General features: G+C 41.0%; 2 protein-coding genes across 2 annotated transcripts; one reads left to right on the plus strand and one right to left on the minus strand.

The window, feature by feature from the left end:
* The first annotated feature begins 929 nt into the window (after positions 1-929).
* Positions 930-3,762, plus strand: LOC101473502 (carbonic anhydrase 4). The gene is made up of 9 exons (XM_012924724.3): positions 930-1,097; positions 1,454-1,523; positions 1,624-1,650; positions 1,740-1,910; positions 2,104-2,252; positions 2,391-2,486; positions 2,673-2,751; positions 2,847-3,010; positions 3,124-3,762. The coding sequence occupies exons 2-9, from the start codon at positions 1,454-1,456 to the stop codon at positions 3,307-3,309; spliced, it is 942 nt and encodes a 313-aa protein (XP_012780178.3). The 5' UTR covers positions 930-1,097; the 3' UTR covers positions 3,310-3,762.
* A 10,836-nt stretch (positions 3,763-14,598) lies between these two features.
* LOC143419998 (uncharacterized) lies at positions 14,599-22,519 on the minus strand. Its single transcript, XM_076887861.1, has 8 exons — positions 22,418-22,519; positions 21,311-21,395; positions 18,592-18,706; positions 18,069-18,257; positions 17,897-17,984; positions 15,885-16,050; positions 14,958-15,037; positions 14,599-14,808 (listed from the first exon to the last, which is right to left on the minus strand). The coding sequence occupies exons 2-8, from the start codon at positions 21,390-21,392 to the stop codon at positions 14,599-14,601; spliced, it is 930 nt and encodes a 309-aa protein (XP_076743976.1). The 5' UTR covers positions 21,393-21,395; positions 22,418-22,519.
* Between the last annotated feature and the right edge of the window lie 5,480 nt (positions 22,520-27,999).

Raw genomic sequence — 27,999 nt, forward strand, 5'->3', positions numbered from 1 at the left:
GCAGTCACTACTGTTTTAGGCAGCTATCATTCATTAAAGGGGACAAGTCAAAAGACTTACCTCGGGTGGGCAGAGCTCTCAACTCTGCCTGTCGTTTCTTTGTAACCGCCAATCGGCACCGGCCCATATATGCCGCCTCCAATTTCCCGCAGACGTGTAATCTGGCCTCCTGTTGCTGCAGCAGTCGAACCGCTCGCTCCGCGTCCCTGCTTGCTGGCGCTGTATCTGTATCTGTATCTGTATCTGTATCATCCTCATCCTCCTCCTCCTCCTCCTCTGAACGCCAAGCTCCACACAGTCTTATGTGTCACTGAGCACTCTCTGTAAATTACCACTCCCTTTCCTCTCAGGTGTGTCAAATTAGTAAAACGGGAAAAAGGGCGGAGTCTCTCCAGGACAAATTGACAGATGCAACCAAAACATGCAGGATAAATAAAACACTCCACAAGATATAACCAAAACATGCAATATAAAAAATAAATAAGCACACTTCACATTAAAACACAGCAAAGTAAAACAACATCCGTCCTTCCCTGGATGACATATACCATTTACAAAATGCCTTGTTGAGACTGATCAGCCGTCTTGTTATAAAACATGCATCCTCTTTATTCCATGAGGCTGTAACCATCATAACCATAAGTTGTGTGGGTTTTTTGTCTGACCAAGATGCAGCTTTCTTTATCTTTTCAACGTCCTTATAATGACAACCACAATTTGTTAATGTGCTAAAAGAAAAAAAAGATTTCTTTCCTTGTTACGAAAACCGATTCTGAAATACGATTTCACTAACTCGCAGTTTGTCTTGAAATAACGACATACATCTCCACTTTTTTTTTTCTCAAAACAGAATTACGACTTTAATCTCGAAATGTAGACTTTATTCTTAAAAAGGTCGATTTTTCTTTTTTCTTTTTTTTAAATTAAAGTCGCCATAATACCCCCTCGTACTTCCGCGAAATTATTGCGGAGAGATAAAGACCTACTCACGTGTCCCATGGAGGTGGAGCCGGGCCAGCTGCAAGATGCACTGAGGAAATAAAAAGAGGTGAGCTGCATCTGAAAACAGGCTGAACGGACGCACAGGTGTATCAAAGGTAAGACACTGTGCTGCTCAGGTGAAGTGGACAAAAGAAAAAATTAGGCTACAGTCAGAAACCTGCATTTGTTGCATTCTTTTCTCTATTAACAGCAAACTGCAGCACTACAAATAAAATTGGTTAACTTTTAGAAATTAATCGTCAAAGTTTATATAAAGGTAAATTTGTCACTCCATATAGTAACCTGTTAATTAATGAATTCATTCATTCATGCAGAATCGGAATACTATATTAATTAACCAATTATTCTTTTCTGTGTTGTACATTTTTTTCCGATTATTTTGATTTAATTTAATTTTTTTTTTTTTTAAATATATGCGATTCCAAACAATGTGGCTTTTTGGTCGTTTCAGATGAAGTGGTTTGAAGTTGTTACCCTTGCTGTGTGCGTCCTCGTACCCACCGCTCACTCCCAATCAAAAGGTGTGTACTTCATTTAGGAATTTACTGTTACACTGAATTTCTAATTATGTGAATCTAAATGTTCTGTTTTTTCACCCCCTTCTTTTTTTTTTTCATCCAGCCTGGTGTTATCACCTCCCATCCTGCAGTAAGTACCCAATATTTCCATTATCTATTATAATGTTGCCCACCGAGTGACCCCTCCTCGGTGACTTTACGTATCCTTTCTGTTTATAGATGACACAACCTGGCCAACAATTTTCCCGGAGTATTGCAACGGCACCCGACAGTCACCCATTGACATCGTCTCAGCATCAGCCACACCGAACGCCAATCTGACTGAATTCACTTTTGTGAAGTATGACGACACCTCCGCAATGACGTCAATGACAAATACTGGCGACACAGGTGAGCACCGGGAGTTTGTGGCTACAAAAGTGTGTTGTCATGGGGTTTCTGTAAACTTTGTATCTCACTTAGATTTTAGCGCCCTCATCTTTTCTGCAATTAAACGCACTGGCCTTGCGCCTGAATTTTTCCTTTGACTCCTCGCAGGTTAGGTGTAACTTTATCGTGTTTTTGTTTTTTCACCTTCTTCCAGTCCAAGTGACCCTTAAGAGCGGAGTTAAGATTTCAGGAGGGGACCTGTCCGAGCAATACGACAGCCTCCAGTTTCACTTGCACTGGGGTAATGGCTCCTCTGTCCCCGGCTCAGAGCACACAGTGGATGGAAAGCGCTATCCTATGGAGGTACACATTTTTTTTTCTTGTTATTTTGGTGTATTTTTGAATATATTAATTTTAAATCTGTAAAAAAAAAACAAAAAAGAAAAAGAAAAACCCAACAGAAATAAACAAGCAAACGTCTGTATAACTTCATTTTCGCAGCTGCATATTGTGAACAGCAAGTCATCCTACAATGGAAATACAAATCTAGCCGTCAAAGACTCCACCGGACTTTCAGCGCTTGGTTTCTTTATCGAGGTGAGAGAAGCAGTGCACGAGATGACGTAATGCTTACTGTGTTGTTCAGTATTGAGGCCCCACTCGATTTTTTATTTATTTATTTATTTATTTATTTATTTATTTATTTTGGGGGGGGGGGGGGGGGGGGTCTCTTTCCTCGTCTGTTATGGGGAATGCGTCAATACCCCTTTCTTTTTCTTCCAGGTAATGTCAGGCAACTCAACTGGCCAGCCGGATAGCTGGCACAATTTGGCTTCTTACTTGCCCAACATCACAGAAAAAGGTGACTTTTTTTTGGTGGAAAACCTCCTCTTCTCTTTCTGACTCTAAATTGTGTCACCCGTAGTTCCTTCATGTAAGTCTTGTTTCTGTCCTCAGGCCAGAACGTTTCAATTGCAGCCGGGTTTTCCCTGGACGACCTGCTTGTCGGTGTGGATCGCACTAAGTATTACCGCTACCTTGGATCCTTGACGACCCCCGCTTGTCAGGAGGCGGTGGTCTGGACCGTTTTTAAGGAACCAATTAAAGTCAGTAAAGATCTAGTAGGTGTCATTTCATTTCTTCCTTGTGTCTCCTAATTGTCATTGCTGTGAGCACAGATGCACCGTTAGTGGTTCATACAGCTAACTGGAAACAAAACATGTCTCATGACCAGATTGACCTCTTCAGCACCACACTGCACTTCAACGACAGTTCATCACCAATCATGATAAACGTCTACAGAAGCCTGCAGCCTGCACAGAAAGTCTGGACTCAGAGCATCAAGGCCTCCGCCTCCACAACCTGCTTCTCCCTGAGCCTGCTACTTCTCAGTCTTGTACTGGGCTGGAGTTGGAGCTAAAATAGAAAGAGGATGTCATCAAGAACTTTGCCGATCAACCCGTTGCCTCACCTCAGAGCGCCCGTTCTTTTCCCATTTAACTAAAACTGACTGATTTCTAATGTAGCTCTTTGTGTTTGACATAATCACGAAAAGTATGAAGAACAACTTATTAAGTTCAAGGCTACTTCTGTTCCGATCTTATCTCTCAACACTATCTCTTGATTATGGCTACCTGTGACAAAGCTTTTGCCTGTTGTCAGATTTGAGTCTGTATGATGAATGCACCTCGTGTATGCAACGTTTACTTTAAGCAGTGACATCGACATGTTTTCATTTTGCAAAGCCATATGGTCTGAGCAACTGAGATGTGTTCCATGTCCGTGTTGAGCTGCCAGAGCTACATGTGGGTGACACATTGCTTATGCCCTTAATACTGTACTGTGTTGCTTGAACATGAAGAAAACTGTGACTTTCTTGGTCTTATTAAATGACATCTAAAATTATTTGTGACTGTTTCTGCAGTTTTATTGTCTTTTTTTAATTCTTGGAAGTTTCTGGAACTTTTGAAATGATACATATATGGGTGGAGTCCTCATCTGCATTTGTTACACTTAACTAGGACAAGCTGTCTGAGCTTTTGAGAGCTTTCTATTCTAGTTCACAAAAAGTGCGTAAACAATGAACTTTAACACAAAAGTCCCCAGTTTTATTCTGTGGTGGTTTAAAACCTGTGAAGCTGCCAATGTTTTGTTCACACTGTTATTAACCTTACATAACCCATGCCATTTGCTAACAAAGAAGAGTAAACAGACCTGTTTAAACTCAATCCGTCTAAAAGATTTGGCTGTTTTTTGAATCAAATGTGTAATGGTTAACCATCAATGAAGTTGAAGAAAAGGCGAAGGCCATTGAAATACGTGTGCACAATGACTTCTGTCAGAATTGCAGTTATTTTGATTTTAACTAAGCGAAACATACACGGTTTAAACATACACGGTTTAAACCTCCTCCTCGAAGCGAGGAGGAGGTTTAAACCGTGTCTGCCGTCTATCGTGATGGGAAATGTGCGATCGTTGGCAAGTAAAATCGACGAGCTCTCAGCACTGGTACGGAGTCAGAGGGAATACCGAGAGTGTAGCCTGATGTGTTTCACCGAATCATGGCTGCACCAGGTCATTCCCGATGAGAATGCTTCCGTGGAAGGCTTCCACACTGTTCGGGCGGACAGGGACAGCATCGCTAGCGGTAAGCGTAAAGGAGGTGGGCTTGCTGTTTTAGTTAACAACCGGTGGTGTAACCCTGCCAACATAACAATCAAAGAAAGGATTTGTTGCCCGGACACTGAACTGTGTGCTGTTGGACTCAGGCCGTATTATTTACCCAGGGAATTCTCTCACGTCATCTTGGTGGCTGTTTATGTTCCCCCCTCTGCTAACCCCACAGCTGCATGTGACACTATCCACTCTGCCATAGCTCGGCTACAGACTCAGCACCCGAGTGCCTTTATTGTGATCTCGGGTGACTTCAACCATGTATCACTGGACAATACACTACCAACATTCAAACAATATGTGGACTGTCCCACCAGGGGAGAGAAAACTTTAGACTTACTGTATGCTAACGTCAAGGATGCATACAGCTCCTCCTCCCTCCCCCCACTTGGTAGGTCAGATCATAACCTGATTCACCTCACCCCCCGCTATGTGCCAATTGTGAGGAGGGAACCTGTGACCACCAGGACTGTTAGGAGGTGGTCAGAGGAGGCAATAGCGGAACTACAGGGCTGTTTCGAGGTGACCGACTGGGAAACACTCTGTGAGCCTCACGCCGAGGACATCAATGGGCTTAATGAGTGTATCACAGACTACATAACTTTCTGCACCGACTCCATTGTTCCAGCTCAGACTGTTCATTGTTACCCAAATAACAAGCCGTGGGTGACTAAGGACATCAAAGCCCTCCTCAACAACAAGAAGAGGGCTTTCAGAGGGGGCAACAAAGAGGAGGTGAGGAAGGTCCAGGTGTTACTAAAGGACAAGATCAGAGAGGCTAAGGACAATTACAGGAGGAAGCTGGAGTGGAAACTCCAGCAGAACAGCATGAGAGAGGTGTGGAGGGGCATGAAGACCATCACTGGATTCAGGCCAACCAACAGCAGGGGAGCTGAGGGAGGTGAGAATAGAGCCGACGAGTTGAATCTGTTTTTCAATAGATTCGACACCACAGTGTCTGCTCCCACCCCCACAACCTCACCTGCAGTCAGCCTGGAATCCAGAGCCACACCACTGTGCCAGCCTCTCTCTTCACATGTTGCCTCCTGTGAGATTCCTGACACCCCTCCCCCACCCATCACCTTCACTCAATACCAGGTTGAGATGCAAATGAGGAGACTTCACTCAGGCAAGTCTGCTGGACCAGACGGAGTGAGTCCCCTTGTCCTCAAGGCCTGTGCCCCCCAGCTGTGTGGAGTCTTTCATAAACTGTTTATGCTGAGTCTGAGTCTGCAGAGGGTCCCGGTGATGTGGAAGACATCATGCCTCGTCCCTGTACCAAAGACGCCTCGTCCCAGTGGCCCCCAGGATTACAGGCCCGTGGCACTGACCTCCCACATCATGAAGACCCTGGAAAGGCTCATCCTGGACCAGCTGCGACCCATAGTAAGACCACATCTGGATCCCCTTCAGTTCGCTTATCAGCCTCGTCTCGGAACAGAGGACGCCATCATCTACCTGCTCAATCGTGTCTACACCCATCTGGACCAGCCGGCGAGCACTGTGAGGGTCATGTTTTTTGACTTTTCCAGTGCTTTCAACACCATCAGGCCGACCCTCCTGGGTGATAAGTTAGCAGCGATGCAGGTGGATGCTTCTCTGGTGTCCTGGATTGTTGATTACCTGACAGGAAGACCACAATATGTACGTCTCCCACAGTGTGTGTCTGACAAGGTGATTAGCAACACAGGGGCACCACAGGGGACTGTCCTCTCCCCCTTCCTCTTCACCCTCTACACCACAGACTTCAGCCACTGCACAGAGACCTGCCATCTTCAGAAGTTTTCTGATGACTCTGCGGTGGTTGGATGCATCAGCAGGGATGATGAGACAGAGTACCGGGCTGTGGTCGACTCCTTTGTCACGTGGTGTGAGCAGAATCATCTGCAGCTCAACGTGGCAAAGACCAAGGAACTGATCGTGGACTTCAGGAAGACCAGGAAACACTTGACCCCTGTTTCAATCCAGGGGGTCAGTGTTGACATTGTGGAGGACTATAAATACCTTGGAGTACACATTGACAATAAACTGGACTGGGCTAAAAACACCACAGCACTTTACAGGAAGGGCCAGAGTCGTCTCTATTTTTTGAGGCGACTGAGGTCCTTCAACATTTGACAGAAAGTGCTCAGGATTTTCTATGAGTCTGTGGTGGCCAGTGCGATCCTCTATGCTGTTGCATGCTGGGGGAGCAGGCTGAGGGTCGCAGATGCCAACAGACTTAATAAACTGATCCGTAAGGCCAGCAATGTTGTGGGGATGGAGCTGGACTCCCTCAAGGTGGTGTCGGAGAGGCGGATGCTGTCCAAGATAAAGACAATGTTGGATAACACCTCCCACCCACTCCATGACATGTTGGTCAGTCACAGGAGCTCGTTCAGTGAGAGACTGAGATTACCGAAAAGCACCACTGAACGACACAGGAAATCATTCCTGCCTGTGGCCATCTCCCTGTACAACGCATCCACTTAACACACTGTTTGCTGCTACAGCTACACATGTTTCTTTTCCAACTATTTATTTATAAGTGACTTATGTATGTATGTATGTATATATATGTATATATTGTACTATTCTTAGTTAGCGTATTGTCTGTCTTGTCTTAATGTTGGTTTAAAATGGAGCACTGTAACAAAAAATAATTTCCCCCAGGGATCAATAAAGTATTCTGATTCTGATTCTGATTGATTCTGATATTTCACTGAAAAAAAACTTTTAGAAAAAGTATCTGTACTTGGTCTCCTACATCTTGTCCCTGTCATCTTGCAGGTGTGTGTCCAACATTCCTGTTCCTTTTTCCCATCTTCTGTCACCAGGCTTTTAGAATTTAATAGAGGTTTGATTAGTCTAGCATGGAGAGCACGAGAGTCCAAATGACTTTGACACTGTCCTGCTTAAAACACTTGTGCAAGATACATATAAATAGACCATAATTTTACAGCATAACAGAAGCATAAACTTATTATCCTTATTTAAATTTTTGTTGTGTTTGTGATTTTTCTAGTAAGTAAGCCGCGTGCATTAGTTAAGGCCAACCCTTATAGTGATAAACTGAAGTTAGCAGTCACAGTGAACAGGGTAGACATTGCCAAGAGTGAACTCTTTGATGGCGACATCCCGTGCAAGGTGAGGAGGCAAACAGATTTCTCATAGTTGTTACACTGGAAGAAACACTAATAAGTAAATTAATAATGTGCAGTTATATCAATTTTGACAGATAGATCAGTTTAAATGTGATTTGCAGAGGAATATTTGGCGTAAAAAATATATATCTGTCTTAAAACATCATCTTACGTTCCTCCAATTAAACAGTACGGAGATTCTAAGACTCAATGACAGATGGCCTGATCAGTGACGAGCCCCAGTTTGTTCGGTTTTTCACTGAGAATGGTTTGAACATTGTGGACTACCTAACTGCAAGCTGGAAAGTCTGTATTGCTCTTTCAGCTACTACAGCACTGCCTATAGAAAAATATGGCATCTGCACGAGCATCATCAGAACAACAGAGTTCATCCTCAAAAGTAATGGCAGATAACAATCAGAGCAGACCAAGGAGGGAGTTAAGCCATGAAGGTATTCTTTTTTAAAGTTGACCTGTGTTAGGGTTGAAAATTTTTGATTTTAGATTTAAATGATTAAATAAAGCTGTTTTAGTTATTTCATTTATACACAAAGCAATTCTGCTCATAGCAAGTTGGCGCTCCGTGTTTTGAGGGTCACGGAGCGCCAACTCGTTGGCGAAGACTGAGTGGGTGACTGGGCTGAAATATTGAAGAGTGGACATAAAGCGCTTGAGGGTCCTTTTCTGCTGCATGCTTACATACACATGATAATGGTTTTCTATAAGTCTCTGGGTCAGAGAGTCCAAATAAGATATCCCGAAACAGACCTTAGAATCAGTGGAAGAACAGTAGATAATATGGTAAATGGCCTGTATTTGTATAGCGCTTTACTAGTCCCTAAGGACCCCAAAGTGCTTTACACATCCAGTCATCCACCCATTTACACACACTGATGATGGCAAGCTACATTGTAGCCACAGCCACTCTGGGCGCACTGACAGAGGCGAGGCTGCCGGACACTGGTGCCACCGGGCCCTCTGACCACCACCAGTAGGCAACGGGTGAAGTGTCTTGCCCAAGGACACAACGACCGAGACTCTGTTCTTAACCATGGTTTTAACTTTTTATGAGGTTTTTTTTGCCGAAATGGAGATCTTCTACACCTTAGTTTTATTGTTGTTGGCGATATTCACCTGGAGTCATTCACTCTCACTGACAATTACTTATACACACGAGGAACTACTTGGATTACGGTGGTCCTGTTTGTCTATGTACGACTCTTCTAATGCTCGGACAGATATAATTCTTGGTGAGGATTCGGAGGAAGAATCGTGTTCCTCTGCCTTCTATGTTTCTGGCCAATGTCCAATCTCTTAGGAACAAAATGGATGAATTACAAGGGAATGTGCTTCATCTACAGGAATACAGGGAGGCTTGTCTGATGGCGCTTACCGAGACATGGCTGACCGATATGGACAGTGACACTTCACTGTATGATGCTGTTGTCACACTCCTGCATCTCTTGTATAAGCATCTTGAGGCACCCCACACCTATGCAAGATTATTCTCCAAAAAGTTGATTCTGTTCATCTGGACATAGCGTTTTGTGGGAGAAACATTTTGTCACTCATCCAAGTGACTTCTTCAGTCTCAGCTGACTGCAGGTTTCCCCAATCTTATAAACAGTACATTTGCATAATGACTGAAACCAGCCCACTGAAGGAACAATGGGCTGGGAGGTCAGTTCCTTAATCTTAATTTTGCAAATTCTCATGACCATTGATCAACAACCACTGACCAAAACCCACTGATCAAAGACCACTGATCAATGGCCATGAGCACCATTCACAGAGAGTTGGGGAATGGCTGCAATCACAGCATTGTAAGATGGCGAATGATGTACCCTTAGGCCCCCTCCTCGATTCAGAGATGGTCTTTCCCTTTTCACATAAATGTCCTCTTTGACTCTGCGCTCAAACCAGCAGCGTTCCTTCCTGTCCAAGGGGAGGAACGCCAGAAGTTTGAGAACCTGGCTGGTGGTGAGACAATAACTAAAGCTGTCAGCTATTATTGATGTTATAATTATTTTCTATTTAGTTTCATAACCATTTTCACAAAGAGCCCTTTGAATTTTCCTTTATGATGGCTAACAGGCTCATCACAATTTTCACATCTTTTCTTCATGTTGTTGTCATCATGTCAAATAGCAGATGAGTATTAATAATAATAATAATAATAATGGATACTTTATTGATCCCCATGGGGAAATTACTTGTTTTTCTCTGCATTTGACCCATTCACTCAGTGAAGCAGTGGGCAGCCCACTAAGCAGGCGCCCGGGGAGCAGTGTGTAGGGACGGTACCTTGCTCAGGGGTACCTCAGGGTAGCCGTTAAGTGGATTCGAACCGCCGACCTTCCGATCATGGGGCGACCGCTTTACCTACTGAGCTATCCCTGCCCCTACAAAAGAAAGGTAGCATGATGCTTCCAAAATAACACAGGCCACCTTCATGTTGAGTAAAGCAGCTACTGGTGGTGGACAAGGTCTCAGTTGCTGTGCTCTTCCAGTCTCTGCTGTTCCAGATCTGGTGGGGTGATATGAAGAGGAAAACAGAGATTTGGAAGCTTCTGCTCGCGTTCTTCTGCCCGATCCTCTGCTACACCAACCTCATCTCCTTCAGGTAAGATGCTTGTGTTTTTTCAGAAAGGTTGTACTTTTATGCAGATATTTAAAAAAAAAACGTGTTCTACATATTTTAAGTCATAGAAAACAAAGTGATCAGCTGGAGGAGGAGGAGGGAATTGCTATGAGGATGAGCTGGATCAGGACACTAACAGTCTCTATGGAACCACAGTCTTCTCTTTCTCTGACATCAAGCACCTGTAATATTTCTACTTGCACACTTCAGTGTTAGTCTGTAGAGCATCAGTTTGTCAAGCAGTGATTATTCGGTTTTATAATGTTATCGCTTTACATTAGCTAAAGTCTACTAATTTACTCAAAATGTTTTTGTTACACGAGTGAAGTTGACTCAGAAGGTCACAGGAGTGGTGCCATGAAAGGTGAGTCCTGTTTAGAGAATAATCTTTGAATAAGTGTTGTCACTCACTACAAGAAGAAAGTCTGACTTCAGAAATTATTTTTCACCACATGCTGTCGTTTTAGTTACCTGCTAATCTGTGTTTAATACAGGTGTGCTGTCCATTCATAGCTTCACGCTGGCGTCAGTTCTGGTTTGCACTGGTCACCTCATTTCTGGGCAATGTTGTTTCTCTTGCTTTTCGCTATTGGTGGATTTCAAGCCTCCACCCCCCTCAGGTCCACCTGCTACTGAGTGTGTGTTGTACTTCTGGATATTCACCCTTGTTTGTGAGGAGATCCGACAGGAGAGTGTAGAGAGACATCTTACTTAGAACTTTGTTCACCAAAAAGTTTGGTAAGTGTATAAAATGTCAAGTGAACAATTGAATGCAATAATATGCACCTAATTCAAATATTTTATCGAATTGCACGTAGTTGAAAGACAATATATCTAAAATGCCATTTCAATACAGTGGTTAGCATACTGTCATGTCAAGATGGACATTAAAATAAATAAATATATAGAATGTTTTTCATTTATCACTGATTTCATATGAGTTAACAAACACACAGAAGATTAAATAATATATCATAAATTAAAATCTCATTCTTTGAATTTTTAGCTATTCTTTAAATTCTTTAAACTTTCTGTGACAGCACACAGAAAGTCTTTTTCTGTATTATCATTTGTTTTTCTATGATTATTGTGCACTTTGAAAAACTGAATTAAGGGGCTTCAAGGTGCATGTATAAATATGCGTATAAGCATTATTATCATAATAAAGTATGTTGATAGTTGTTTGTTATTGTAGTTTTTGTTTTCTAATGATCTGTTAAGTTTATTTTGTCTTCTTCAAGACAAATTGTTTTGGGGACAATGTTTTGACCTCAAAGGTTCAGACTCTAATTTCAGGATCTGTGGAATAAATGTGATCTCACTGCCATCAGCCTGTTCATTATCGGACTAATCTGCAGGTATGGATAAGAAATAAAGATGATATATAATCCTGGATTGTCCGTGAAAACCTTTCCACAACATTATAAACCGTTTATAGTTTCTCTTTGCAAGATTGTAACATTTATTAAAGCACTATAGTTTGTGTTTTTTGAGGCACTTTTTGCTGTCTTAAGTGTGTCTTAAATAATTTTCCTAATACTTAGCTTTTATTCACTTATAATTGTGGTGGCAGATTTCTTTTCTCATGTATTAATCACATATTTAATCATATCACATTAGTGATAGTGATATCACTTTCTCATATAGTTGTATGCATGTGCGCTACAAATGGGCTTTATGCTCTATCACACACACTAACACAGTGGAGACATTGCAATTGGAGACGTTAAACAGATAGTGAGGCGCCTTCTGCTTATCAGGGATGTAAATCCTTAGGTGACGGTCAAGCAGAAAACAAGGTCATTATTCTCTCTGTGAGGGAGGGGGTCAAGGATGAGCTGGACTGAAGGTATAGAGATATATGATATGCTATGGAATGTTCTTTGTTTTGAGAGTGTTTGGGAAGGTGTAAAATAGTTCAGGGCGGTGTCCTTCCTCAGAAAACTGTTTGGTGTTTGATCTGAACGTTTTCTCCACATTGCAATGTGTTAATTAAATTATTTCAAAACGCTCACTGGGTGTGTTGCAGGTTATTGTTAAAGTTTCCACAACATAATCAAAAACATTTCCTCAATTAGCAACCAAATGTCACAGGTTAATTTACAGGTTTGCCATCAGGTGGTGGTGCTACCTCACTAATTGAGTGATACTATGCTTGCCTTTGGGGCGATCATGGCTCAAGAGAGTTGTCTTGTAATCGGAAGGTTGCCGGTTCAAGCCCCGGCTCCGACAGTTGTGTTCTTGGGCAAGACACTTCACCCGTTGCCTACTGATGGTGGTCAGAGGGCCCGGTTGCGCCAGTGTCTGGCAGCCTCGCCTCTGTCAGTAGCTACAATGTAGCCTGCCATCACCAGTGTGTGAATGGGTGGATGACTGAATGTAATGTAAAGCGCTTTGGGGTCCATAGGGACTAAGTAAAGCGCTATACAAATACAGGCCATTTACCATTTGAGTTTCAGGATGTTCCACTGGTCACATGAATTTGGCCGGGATGTCCTTTGTTTGGACTACATGGTCGTCACACTTCGCCTCATTCACATTTCACTGCAGTAAACGCCAGGACCGCCTCCTACAACGCGGGTCTCGCCACTGGCGATATGAGCGCCTACAAAGCGGCCTCATACGGCGTGCGGCGCGTGGTGAGAGATGCCAAACGCCGGTACCGGGAACGTGTGGAGTCCCACTTCCACCAGGGCGACACACGGAGTATGTGGCACGGACTACGCACCATTACGGACTACAAAGCCAGGGACACTGCGCTGATCAACGCCGACTCTGCATTCACCAACGAGCTGAATCAGTTCTACGCCCGTTTCGAGGTTAGCCAGGCAGCTAATGCTATCTACCGCCTGACTACCGAGGACAGTGACGTCATCAGCGAGAGACCGGTGACCAGCATCGCGGAGCATGACGTCTGAGCGGCACTGAGGAGAGTGAACACAAGGAAAGCGGCGGGGCCAGACGGCATCACCGGCCGTCTGCTGCGCTGCTGTGCTGACCAGCTAGCAGGGGTGTTCACTTACATCTTCAACGAGTCCCTGGCGAAGTCTGTGGTCCCCACATGCATCAAAAGATCCACCATCATCCCTGTGCCCAAGAACAGCAAACCCTCATCCCTGAACGATTACCGGCCAGTTGCACTGACCTCGGTAGTAATGAAGGTGTTTGAGAGGCTGCTGAAGAACATCATCTCCTCCTCCATCCCAGACACCACAGATCCGCTGCAGTTCGCCTACAGATCCACAGAGGATGCCATCGCCCACGTCCTACACACCACTCTCAGCCATGTGGACAAGAAACAGGGTAACTATGTGCGAATGCTGTTTGTTGATTACAGTTCAGCGTTTAACACAATAGTGCCCTGCAGACTGTTCACAAAGCTGTTGGTGTTGGACTTCCTCACTGGCAGAACTCAGGTGGTGAGGGTGGGCAGGTGCTTCTCCAACAGCATCACCATCAGCACAGGAGCACCTCAGGGATGTGTCCTCTCGCCACTGCTCTACTCCCTCTACACTTCAGACTGTGTGGCCACCCATGGCTCCAACACCATTGTGAAGTTTGCTGACGACACAGTGGTGTTGGGTGCCATCTCCAACAACGATGAGGCGGCCTACATGGATGAAGTGAAGAATCTGGCATCGTGGTGCCAGGACAATCACCTCCAGCTGAACGTCAGCAAGACCAAGGAGCTGGTGGTGGACTTCAGAAGGAGTCAGCACAGGGACTACAAGCCCATTATCATCAATGGAGCTCCAGTGCACTCAGAAAAATAAAGGTGCCAACTGGAACAAAAAGTGGTTCTTTAGACTGATGCCATAGAAGAACCTTTTTTGGTGCCACAAAGAACCTTTCAAACAAAAGTTCTTTGAAGAACCATTTCTTTCAGTGGTTCATTGAAGAACCTTCAAAGGTGCCCCAAAGAACCATCAAGAAATGGTTCTTTGGGGCACCTTTAAAGGTTCTTCAATGAACCACTGAAAGAAATGGTTCTTTAAAGAACCATTTTTAAAAAGATCCTTCAAATGGTTCTTTAAAAGAACCATTTTAAAGAACCTTTTTTGAGTGGTTCTTTAAAGAACCATTTTAAATCTTTCAAAATAAAATGTATCATAAATTGAATTTGAGTAGGGTAAAATAAATACAAGCACATAGACATATATTAATGGTTTATTGGCACTTTGTATTACAGAAAAAGACATTTTAATGCTAAGCACAACACCACTACTAATAATAGCATATAAGTCATTTAAACAGTAATAATTAAATATCTTTACTATAAATACTTTTTTAGTTCACTTGGATAGGCAACATTGTAGACATGGTACAGGGAGAAGACAATACCCATCGCCAATGAAATGTCCATTTCCCCACTGTCCAGAATCATTTTTTGTCCATCCATCTGGACATTGACCTCAGTTGAATCACTCAAGGGCTTGCCGTCACTGCTGCTGAGTACGATTGTAGGTATCGGGCTGTGTGGATCCTGAAACAGAAATTAAATTCTTGAAATGAGGAGTATAGTTTAAATAAGTATAAACAACAGCTGTCCCAATGAAAGTATAAAACTCCTGTAAAATACTGGATTTGTTCAAGACCCCCCCTCTCACCATACCAAAAAATATATAAATTTACCTTATTTATGACGAAGAGATGAGAGGCATTTTCTTTGAAAATAGATGGCAGGAGAAGAACAGCTGTGTTTACCATCTGACCTGAAAAATAAAGAGAAATATGTAAGTATTTTCTGGCCAATTTTGTTAATACAAAGGTGTAAAGGCCATATGAGTCCCTTTATCAGGAGTTGAATGTCTTGCAGAACATAAGCATTAGTGCAGTAAATGTATACCTAATTAACTTTTCAGTGTAATTCAGTGTAAATGTTAAGCATTTATACAAAACCCCCAAAATGTTGTTCAGTTCTGTAAGTTGCTAGCTTTAAATAATTTGAGTCCTAAAGAACTTGCAGAGCAAGTCTAGCTGCCACTGAACATTTTTTGGGATAAACATTGTGTGAATTACTGAAAATCTTCATAGAGATACATATAGCATCGAGGGTATATCAGTTAAATCTTAAAGTACATCATTGCAGAGACGAGACAGGAGAAATGTCAGTCTGTGGATATTGTAAAGCAGCGGTCCCCAACCTTTTTTGCGCCACGGACCGGTTTATGCCTGACAATATTTTCATGGACTGGCCTTTAAGGTGTCACGGATAAATACAACAAAATAAAACTAGTACCGGTACCGAAAAAAAGAAAATTTATTCATAACACACGTGAAAAGACCCAGGAAAACTGAGTAAACGATAAAAACGATAACAAAATAACGCTGAAAACCGATAAAAACCCTGAAAAACTATACATTTCACACCTGAGCCTCAACTCTCGCGGCCCGGTACCAAACGACTCACGGACCGGTACCAGTCCGAGGCCCGGGGGTTGGGGACCTCTGTTGTAAGGGACACTGTGTTTACTAATGTGCTGTATGTGAAACCTTAAAAAGTGGTATCTGAGATAGGAGTTAAAAATGTTTTTGCTCATTATTGCCAAGTGCCCTCACCTTTTCTTTCAGTGTCTGTCTGGCTCTCATCAACAGATTTTAAGCAGAGGCTTTTAAGGTTGCTGTTTGGGGCTATTGACACAAGCTTCGCTGCCAACTTACTGAATCCTCGGATTACTTTTTTGTCCACATCAGTTTTAAGTAACATGGAAGCCTCTTCAAGAAGCTAAAATAAAGGATAAACATATACATATTAGCTTTGTACCATAATATATACCATTATATAGCAAACCAGAACAATCATTATTTCACACATCAATTATCATTAGAGAAGAAATTATAATTTTGCATTTGTTTACTTTAATTCTCAAGTACACATTGCTGTGCAAAAGGGATGTTTAGACTATTCTTCCCAAAAAACTATCATTGGCATCAGATTAGTCCAAAATTATCCTGTAGCATGAAAATAAAACCAAAGAGAAAGACATAGTCAATGTGGCAATTTCTGTTAGTGTTCTGTTAGTGTACTTTTATTACTCATGAAATCTGCTGAGTCAGTCACTTTGCCTGTCCTGTAGGTACATGATTATTAGAAGTCTGTATAAATGTGCAGCACATCAGTACATATTCGTGTTTTTGCTGTGCACTATTGTTATTGTTGTTTTTTGCTGCAGTTTTTGATAAAACACTCACCACAACAGGGATAGTGAGACATGGGAATTCTCGTAGAACCTCTTCAGTAGTATGCTGAAGAATGTAGTGTGTTCTGTACTTCTGTATTTTCCTGAGGTGCGTTTGAATGACATCCACATTTGGCCTAGTTTTTTGGCACTCTTGCTTAATCACTGATACATGTTGGTCGGTGCTCCTTTCATCCTCCCCATCGTCAAGAGGATTGATATCCTGGTTATTAAAAAGTTTAGCAAATATTGAGAGAAAAAACAAACAAACAATACTTTTAACTTTTATGTACAATTTAAAATGGCAAACAAACATTGAGCATATTTAACTTGCCTTGGTTTTTTTCAAGAGGATACAGGGCTGGATATCTGATGATCTTTTTCTTCCTGAATTTGGAACTGAGTATTTCTGTCTCATTTTTTCAATTTCCTCTACGTCTACTAGTGGTCTTCTTTCCTTTTTAAACTTGTTCCTGACAGACTCATGCAGAGCATCCTACAAATGATAAAAATGTAACTAATTATTCATAAATAGGTGCAACTAGGTCCTCCCTTTATGCAAGACATTTACCAGAAAACTTTGAGTGACATAAAGCTGGTAGGTTTGCTGTAATCATGTCATAACCTAATTAGTTCCTATTTACAGATCTCTTCTTTAACTCTTAGGAGTTGATCGAACACATGATATAAAGGTTTGGAGCACTTTAGATTGGCTAAATACACTATAAAAGGTAGATAAAGTATTAATGGCAATATGTCCTACAAGCATACTCGTCATGATCTTTCAGTCTATATGTTAATACCTCTACCTTTTAATAATAATGTATACTTTATTGATCCCCACAGGGAAATTTCTCTCTTTGCATTTAACCCATTCACTCAGTGAAGCAGTGGGCAGCCACTAATCAGGCACCTGGGGAGCAGTGTGTAGGGACGGTACCTTGCTCAAGGGTACCTCAGGGTAGCCGTTCAGTTGATTCAAACCCCCGACCTTCCGATCATGGGATAACCACACTACCTACTGAGCTATCCCTGCCCTATTTTCAAATTTAATTTTTTAAATACAAAAACTACACTATCCTGATACAAAGGCAAACAGAGCTAATATAATGCTGAATTTCACACCATTCACTTGAGAATTCACAGAGAAATGAAACAATTAATTTAAAAGAGCAATTGATATTTTATTTATTGTTTGACCATACTGCACGACATCTGCCTCAAAAATCACAATACTAATACTTGTATTGTAGTGGCCACAAGGGAACAGATAACCTCTGAATATGTAGCAATGAAAATGTTAGCATGTTACACTCATTAGCCAATAATTGGGCAATTCAAAGACAATTTGTTGGACAATTGTATCAATGTTTGCTTTTCAGGAATACTTACATATCCAGAGCCATAACTCTCCTTCAAAAAAGGAAAACTCAGAAGGACAGTCCTCAGAAGGTCTACATACTGCACATGAGAGGGATACCTGCAAATTTTGAATGATGAACTTAAATTCTGATGTACATACTGTATTTTAAATGAATCAAATCTTAATTATATATAGACTTACATTGTCTCATTACTCAAGTGGTCAAACAGTGCTTGAATAAGCATGTTTTTGAGTCTGTTCTTGGTGGGTGACTTTAGTGCTGCATCTTTATTGGTCAACGCAGTGAGCACAGCTGGAGGAAACTGCACTTTGCAGTTAAACATAGGTTGGAGTGCTGACACAGTATGCTTTTCTTTGTGTTGCCTTCCACTGCAAGAAGAAGTAAGAAGTATGTTTAGAGTTTGTTACAAGACATGAATATACGTGTCCTTGTGTCCTGCATCAGGAATATCCGCATATTTAAAACGTACAATAACAGCTGCTGAACTACAGAAACAGAATCATAACAGAGAGTAAGAGTGGCTGTGACATTTCAATTTGAAAGTAAATGGGTGTGTGATGCACATCAACGCTGGAGAAACAGAACAGGGCTTGCGTCAACCCCTTGCCCCCCACCCTCCAACACCATAAACCTAGGGGAGGGGAAACACTGGATTGTATGAATGTACAATTCAGTGAATCAACCAGTCAACTTAAGACTCACTCTTTCAGCTTCTCTACAGCAGACAAAAATTTCACTTGGTCTTTCACTTTTGGAAAAAGACGCTCACTCATTCTTTCAGTCATCTGCAGAAGTGTCGATCCATCGATTTCATTGTCTGTGGCACAGAAAAACAATAAGACACGATCAAAACAGAAATGAGCATGTCGAAGATAAAGAATAAAAATATTATAAAACATTACTAAAAAAACAGCTATGAGTTCATTAGTGACTATAGATGATGACAGACCTGTGGAATAGCCAAAAAGTGGTTAAAATCATTTTAACAGTGGTTGACAACTCCTAACTAAAAAGTCATGGTTTAGGATGTATCTTACCTAACTTTGGTATGGACTGCCTTAAAAGGTCGGTGGATCAGTGTAATGAAGTCTTGACCATCACATCTGTATGCGTCCAAAGCATGAAAGTCTACCTCATCCCCAGGCTTGAATAGCAACAGATCATCAGTCTCTCTGATGTGGTATGATTGAAGGTGTCTTATAAACTCCAGTGTTGTGAAAAGTCTTCCAACAAGAAACCAGTTGGCCCTGATATACACAATCAGGACTATTTTCACAAACAGTGGAATTTGCTCTGCATGCACAAGTTCCAAAATGAAGAAATCTCCAACTGCATATTTTACAGAGTTTAAAATGATGCATTTACTTGTCCAGAGTTTCTCATCCACAGTAACGGCTGTCTCCAAGTTTTGCAAACAAATCTGCAAGTTCACTGGAAGTTCTTGAAGTGATAAGTTATTAACTGCTGCTTGTGTATGATCGCTCCAAATATTAATATAGTTATTGGTGATTCTTGCTACTGTCTTGAAATATTGATGTCTGGCTTCAAACCTCATGCACCAATGAGAGCGGAGTGACCCATAATCAAGGATGAGCTGAGGATAATGTAGCAGAAAATGCAGCTTGGGTGTAAACACACCAGGAAACAGATTGATGAAATCTGTCAAAAAGTAAGTGATCAGTTCATGTAGATTACTAATCCAGTCAGTGCTGATGGTTGGAGCAAGAATAATCTCTTCTATTTCTCGAACCAAAAGATAAAGCTGCCAAAACTTGTTACCCTTTTCAATCCTGGAGCCTATGAGGAAAGGCAGAGTCCTAAATAATGTCCATTTCTCAATAGCAGTTCCAGAGATATTTCCATCCAGTGCTACCTTCTCAGATATTAGAGCAGGTTTGGAGGTGCAGTCATTCTGTCCAAAACTAAAAGTCTTTATGCTGTCATTCACCTCTTGGATAGTAACGGTTTTGTCCTCGTGCAAGGCTTTTACAACAGACTTCAAAACAAGAGGAATGACCCCCTCAAGAAAATCATGCATTACATCAGGTGGGAATGCATTTGTGGTATCAAAATATGACAGCTTGTTGAAGGCACATGGGCCAGTTACACCATACACTGACCTACAGTGGGGGTCATCTTCAACACATTGCAGATGGTATGCATGAACAGTCTTTGTTCTAAGAACACAATCTCCCTCACTAATGATCCTAGACAGGTCCTTGTAATGACACATACAAAACCTGCATATTCTACCATTACTGAATGAGCAGCTAAAACCTGCAAGTGTGTGAGAGGTTAGGTTGTCTGCAGATATTGTGGCCAGACCACCTTTGATGCAGTACTGTCTGTCTTCAAATTTTAATCGTAATCCACATTCTTGCAAAACCTGTAGGTCACAAATTAATGGTTCTAATATTTTCTCAAATCCATATGTTTTCACCAATCTATGTTTGACAAGTATCAACAGATGAATATGTCTTAAAACAGATCTGTCTTTTGGTGGAATATTTCCCAAAGTAAAATAAAATGCAGACACTTTATGTAGACGTTTCTTTGATCCTAATGGATTAGCAACTTCAAATTCATCACTGTACAACTGAATTCTCAAATGTGGGTTGTCTGTGTTAAAAAAATCACTTTCTTTGTAAATTTTCCCATCACTAAAATCTGTTAAGGTTTCAGGAGCACGGGATTCTGGCCTAAAAATTTGTCTTAAAATGTTAGGATCATTACATATTAATTCTAAGACTTTTAGAAGTGACATATACTGAAAAGTGTCCTGTTTCCCAGTAAAAGGATCTATCCCCAGGATACATTCAACAGGTTCAATCAGGTTTAATTTCTCAACACAGTATCTGTCTAGTTGATATGTGTTGCTGACTGCACTGAAGCAATGTTCTACCAAACTATTGTCATCAATATAATGAAAACTTGATATATCAAAATTAAGAGTCTGCAAACATTTAGAAAATATCTCCCTATAGTTTTCAATGAAATACTTGAAAAGTGACTCTACTTCACTAAGAACAAATGTTTGAACTTTTCTATTTACAATACTTTTCTCTTGAAGATTCAAGGAAAACAATGCCAGTTGTTTTCTCACAGTCTCTGTAAAGTTCTCTACAAGTTCACTCAGAGTTTGTTCAGATGATTGGGGAAATTCAACAGTTTCCTGGATGACAGGGTCACAGTCTGGGGCAGACTCTAATCCTTGTTTCTGATATTTATGTTTCTTCCTTGTGTGATTTTTCAAAGATTTCACAGACAAAAACTTTCTGGGACAGTCTTCTAGTCTGCAGACAATGAAGAATCCACATTCACTTTCATGGTATATCTGTTGATGTTTCAGCAGTTTTTCATATGTTGGTTTTCTTGTGGAGCACTGTGGACACTGATATGGCACATCCATAGAAATGCTCACCTACAAAGACCTGTTGATAATCTGCCAATTCATTTTCCCCAAGCCAAAGAGATACTTCTCCAACAGTCCACTGCTGAGCCATGATCTGTTAAAACAAAACAAAATGCCATTACATTGTTTTATTCTGTGACATCAAAAACTTATTTATTTTTTATTCATTCATTTTCCAAGCCGCTTTATCATCATAAGGATCGGAGGGGTGCTGGAGCCTATCCCAGCTGTTTTTTTTAGGCGGGGTAGACCCTGGACAGGTTGCCAGTCCATGGCAGGGTCGTCATTCAGATATGTATGTTTGGATTGTGGGTGGAAACCCACACAGAAACAGGGAGAACATGCAAACTCCACACAAAAAGGCACCCGGTTGACCCCGGGAATTGAACAGAGTCTTTCTAGCTGTGAGGCAGCAGCGCTAACCACTATACCACCGTTTATTCTAACTTTTAAGCCTTCTTCAGATAAATATTGATTATTTTATGCTTTGGATTATCTGGTCTTGTTAGTATAATGACCTCTTTTTTGCCTAATATATGATGTTGGATAAATGAAATGTACATAAAAAAAATTTAACTATAATAAAAACGGACATTATCTTGGTAACATCAAATGACTGGAGCATAATTTGTCAACTACTCTGAAAATAAGTTATACAGTAACAGTCAAAGACACAACTTCTCATGTGTCACATTTCTGTTTATTCAAAACACTTATGCATTGCTGTATTTTATACAGCTACTCCACAATTCAAAGTACAGGCTACTGAATTTCTGAGTTTCTAGACCAGACACAGAGCTCACACAACAGGCTTCAGGCGCCATTTTGGTGACTTTAACCATATTATTAATTTTAATATCTGTCTAGCTGACATTAGTTTATGTACGCAGCACGCAATATAGCCACATATTTTACAGGCCAAATTAATTGGGAGCACCTTCACTTAATTGTAACAGTGGTTTTGTTAGGAAAACAGTTCTTTATACCAGATACTAAACTGCGTTAACGTCAAAGGCTAACGTATCTAACCATTACTGTTAGCACAACATTAACAGCAAGCTACAATGACGAGTAACAAAAACAAAACAATAAAAAGGTTTTATGAAAATGTTTTACCTTTTCCAACAGTCCAGGAATCCAGAATCCTTTAAAGACCAGCAGGTACTGAAGACTGTTATCCACTGGCAACGTCCGAGAGAAAGTTTTCTTTCCGTTAGAAAGTTCAAGGCTCGCGCGATCTGTGTGCGCATGCGCATCCCTACAGTTGCCCCCCTTTGGTTGTACTACGTGTTCTAACGTCTCTCTCACTCTCCATGTCTCTCTCTCTCCCTGTCATTTATTTGGCTTGACACATATAATAATAAATTGCGCAGTGATAAACAAGTACTCAGATCACATGTGCAATTATTATTTACTTATATTATTTTATAATTTGACTTTACATACTGCTGGGTGGTTTGTAAAGTTCACAGTAATTAGTATTATCATTATGATATATATATATATATGATATATATATATATATATATATCATATATATATATATATATATATATATATATATATATATATATATGATATATATATATATATATATATATATATATGAGAGAGAGAGAGAGAGAGATCTGATATAGATCAGTATCTGAATCTGTCTAATATCCCCCGAATGGATTGTTAATTTATAAATTCACCATATTCATAAACGGCTTAATAATAAATTCTATATTCTGTTACCACATTATTTGTGATCAGTGGGTTTGCAGGGTGGGTGCTGGGGGTCTTCAGGCTTTGGCCCCCACCCCTGCCACCAGAATATTTTTTAAGTAAGTGTTTCTAACTTTAATTTGAATATTCAGTATCCCACCATCTGTCCCCCCCCCCCCCCCCCCCCGCACACAAACAAAACACACAGTATAATTTAAACCCTCATTAAAGTGAATATTATTTATGCCATTTACACCATCAAACTTAGATTGCTAAGGATGAAGAACCTTTTGTTCTTTAAAGAACCATTTGTAATAGCTGAAGAACCATCCACAAAATAAAAAGGTTCTTTGACGTATGATGGTTCTTTAAAGAACCATGAAGACATCTGAAGAACCATTTAAGAACCATAATTTTTCTGAGTGTGGAGAGGGTGCAGTCCTTCAAGTATCTTGGTGTCCACATCTCCTCAGACCTGACATGGGCTGCCCACATTCAGGTCCTGACCAAAAAGGCTAGGCAGCGCCTGTATCACCTACGACAACTGAGGAAGTTCAGGGTCTCTCCAAAGATCCTCAGGATTTTTTATACAGGCGCTGTGGAGAGCATCCTCACACAGAACATGACATCGTGGTTTGGGAACAGCTGTGTGAAGGACCAAAAAGCTCTCCAGAGAGTGATCCGCACAGCAGAACGCTGCTGCAGGATTGCTCTCCCCCCGCTTCAGGACACCTACACCAGGAGATGCCGGACTAGAGCAGCGCAGATACTGAAGGACCCGTCCCATCCTGGCAACAAACTGTTCCAACTTCTGCAATCTGGTAGAAGGTTCCGCATCTTCCGGGCAAGGACAGAGAGACTCAAGAGGAGCTTCTATCCCCAAGCCATCCGTGCCCTAAACACACACACCCGCTCACATCATCTATAATTGACTGAGACAGGACTCTTCCAGACACTAAACCAAGGCACAATGTACATTTCAATTCCTTTAATTTTAAATATGTTTATATTGTCTATCCTGTAAAATAGTCAGATGTCTATTCATATTAATGTACAGAATTCACCTGCTTGCTGCTACTACTGCACATTCACCCAATGTATATACTATATATATATATATATATAATGTTCTTCCTCTACAGCCCCCCCCCCCCCCCCCCCCCCCCCCCCCAATTTTTTTGTACATGTCGAGGAGCGTGTCAGGCTACATTTCACTGGGTGTTATACTTGTATAACTATGCATGTGACAAATAAAGAACCTTGAACCTTGAACATTTTTGCAGTTCACAAGCAGCTAGGACCAAAACTCATTATTGTAGGAAAGATGGTGAGACAGTTACTATCAGTTGGCATTATATGAGGGGCACATGTTTTATAATACAATGCCAGCAATAACACAACAATTTCCTCTTCTTCCTGGGCGTGTGGGTCATGGTGTACGGAGTTGCAAATCAGGCTCTGATTTACTCCTACGACCAAAACCCGAATCGCATTTTTCTACATGCCATACTTGCACATCTTTGGATACGGCTCTTCCATTGAGGAAGAGATGGATGGTACAAGTGTTTGTGCAATTTGAATGAAAATAAGAACATTACATTGAAATCAGTTTAACAATTTAGTACAGCTTTTTAAAATTCACCACAGCAATTAGAAATTGAGCCGTTGTTATAATTGTAGACACTCCCCCTTTTTTTTCTTCTTTTTTTTTTACCTTTCTCTTTGTATCTCTACTTTGTGAGAGTGGGCAAAGAACTAATCTGCACAGACAATGTGACTTTGATTGAGAGCGGTGAAGAGCCGTGTAGAAATCAGCATAGTAACTGGCTGGTAGTGATTCTGCTAGTCTTAAATCTCCTGGTCACCAACATCCTGCTCATCATCCTTCTCATTGCTAATAAGGTTGTGACTTTATTACTTTAAAGTAATAAGTGTAAGGAGTAATGAGTGAGTAAGCCACAGTTGAATGAAAATGGCTAACTCTAGTTGGTATTTACAAATGAGTCATTTTGTTTTTTTAAGTACTGGCTCCCTTGCTATCGCTCAAAATCACTCAAATCATTCAAAATTCCATCCATCCATCCATTCGCTTCCGCTTATCCTTTTCAGGGTCACGGGGGGCGCTGGAGCCTATCCCAGCTGTCATAGGGCGAGAGGCAGGGTACACCCTGGACAGGTCGCCAGTCTGTCGCAGGGCTAACACATAGGGACAGACAACCATTCACACTCACATTCACACCTAGTGGCAATTTGGCTTATCCAATTAACCTATCCCCACAAGCTGCATGTCTTTGGACGGTGGGAGGAAGCCGGAGTACCCGGAGAGAACCCACGCAAACACGGGGAGAACATGCAAACTCCACACAGAAAGACCCCGGCCTGATGGTGGAAGGAAGACTTCCCGACTGCTCGAAACAAGATCCTGAAAAGCAGCGACTCTGAAAGGCTCAAACAGATATCTACCAAGTGAGCACACCTTCATGCACCGCGGTAGCGGCAAAATTCCATTGTGGATCCATCGTGAAGTAAATGCATTTTTGTATTTTTTTGATATCGGGTAGATGGTATGCTTAAACATCTGACTGAAAGCAGAGAGTTTGAACACAGACTACAGGCTCAGGTAAAACAGAAGCATTTTTCTGAAGCTCTCACTTTGTCATTCAGTACCCTTTTACTAATTCCTCATACATATGTAGATATATACATATGTTGTGAAAGAGCCCGTCTGCACAGTCAAAGTATTTTATATAGAGGTTACACGACTACATAGCAGGTTAGCTTTGATTAACATAATAACAGAAAAGTGGAACATGGGAAAATCTGGGTTGGCTGAGGTCAGAAATAATGTGGGTTATGGTAAGTAATGCTAACTTTATTTAAAAACAGCCAGTGGGTTTGTTATGTATCAGTTAAAACGTTTTAAGTGAAGTAGACATAAAAGATCAGATTTAGCAGGGCTGGAAGGTGAATTTTGGTCACTAGATGGAGCCAGGCTAGCTGTTTTATCTGCTTTCAGTCTTTATACTAAGCTAAGCTGTGCTGGCCTCATGCATGCCTTTAATGATGCAGTTTCCTTTTTCAAGATCATTTTCTCCAGTAGGAGACAAAAATACCTTTACTTTATTCTATTCTAGACTTTTATGACATTATGCTCTTTCTTTTCAGATGGAGCATTACTCAGCTGTCCTCAACTGGGTTGTGATAGCACAAGAAAGCACATTCAAACCTCCTCGTCGAATTTTTTACATTAAAGTCTGATTTCCTGTCATGGTGTCTGTCAGGGGTTATATTAAGAGCACATTAATACTTTTTGCATTCTGTTACATTGCATAATGTGCCATATTTGTATGTCTGCAATATAGTTCTTTTTAATAAAGTTTTCATGCACTATAATGAATTGAGTTTTACTATGAGTACAGAATAATTTGTTGTTGAGAGCTAGGTGAAAAGTTAGCCAAGCATAGCTCAGCCAAAGATTGGTAATAATAAGTACACTGACTGTGACACACCTCAGGAGTGGAGAAAGTACAGGAATCATATTCAGTACAAAAACCTGGACAAACAGACACATCATGAATTAAATAGTTTCTTATCAAAGCATATACTGTAGGGCTGTGGCTTGTTGTACAAATGCAACATCTTAGAAAAACTACACTACACAACATAGGTATAGGTATAGACAGGCATAGGTTTGCCAGTCAGCAAAAAACTGTTTGGGGGCTCTTAGATGGTGTTTTCCTTGTGGCTGCGTACAGCGGAGATGGGGGACGGTCTGTGCTGGCGGACGTTGGTTACTGGCCTGGTAGCCTGGCTGCCCCTGGGTTGGTCCGGGACGGGCGTGGAGGCTTGGGGGTCTGGGGGTGCTCCGCCGTATATCGTTTAATATTTAGTATCTACTGTTATCTACTGCTAGCTAGTTTATTGTGAAGGTGCTCTTTTTATTATGTTGCTCTTTTTTGTTTGCTTTCTCTTCTGTTTTTTTTTATCCATCCAGGTGATCCAGGTGTTTTGGTTTGTTTTTCTTTCTTTCTTCCCCCCTTTCTCACCGTCTCTTCTCCCCTCTGGTTTTCTTTCTCTCCCTCTCTTTCTTTCATTCTTTCTCCCTGTCCTATACCCCAGTCATGTCTGTCCCGTTTGTAGAAACCGAAAAGAAAATAAATTCATAATTATAATAAAGGTCAATCAAATGGACCAATATGGCAAGGCCGTGATGATCCACTTGGTAAAATAAATCCGCTTGGCATCTTTCTTGGCCTTAAGGCAACAATTCTGATGGCTAAAGATCCAAACGGGACACACACCCAAAAAAAAACTGTTTACAAATTGAGCGATTTCAGAATAATGTTTCTCAGTGTTACTCTACGTAACATTAAAAGATTCTAGGAAACTGGAGGAATCTCTGTGCACTGGTGACAGAAATTTAAAAACAAAATCCAAGACCTACATCACAGACTCTACATATCTCAGTGAGCATGTCAAATGTCAAAATTTGTGACAGAACAATTAGAAAAACGCAATGCTTGTTTGAAAGTGTTACCAGGCAAGCAAAAAACTCTTCTCTCTCTAAGGAGCATGGCACCATTGCTTAAGTTGCATCTGAACATACCACAAGACTTCTGGAACAGATGAGACCAAAGTGTAGATATTTGGATTGTTTAAATAATTGCAGAGATTTTTAAAGATTACATCATTTTATACATTTGATACATAAACTCTTAGAACTGAAAGAACTACGCCCTTTTTCACATGACTGCACTATATAAAAATGTTTCCTTCTCTTATCTAATTCTTGGCACAAAATCAAAATGCTGATTGAGTGAACAAATTCCACTGTGTCAGGCCTGTGTGGTTAATTAACCCTACAAGGAAAAAAACCCAAGGGTGAAATGTAGGTTTCTGTTGAGTTTGTTTTTTTTGCAAATACACAATTATCTATTGTTCAGCTTCTTTGTTAGTACAAATACTTGAAATTCTTTGGTCTGTCTTAGATG

This window comes from Maylandia zebra, linkage group LG8 (genome assembly GCF_041146795.1).
Source record: "Maylandia zebra isolate NMK-2024a linkage group LG8, Mzebra_GT3a, whole genome shotgun sequence".
NCBI lineage: Eukaryota > Metazoa > Chordata > Actinopteri > Cichliformes > Cichlidae > Maylandia > Maylandia zebra.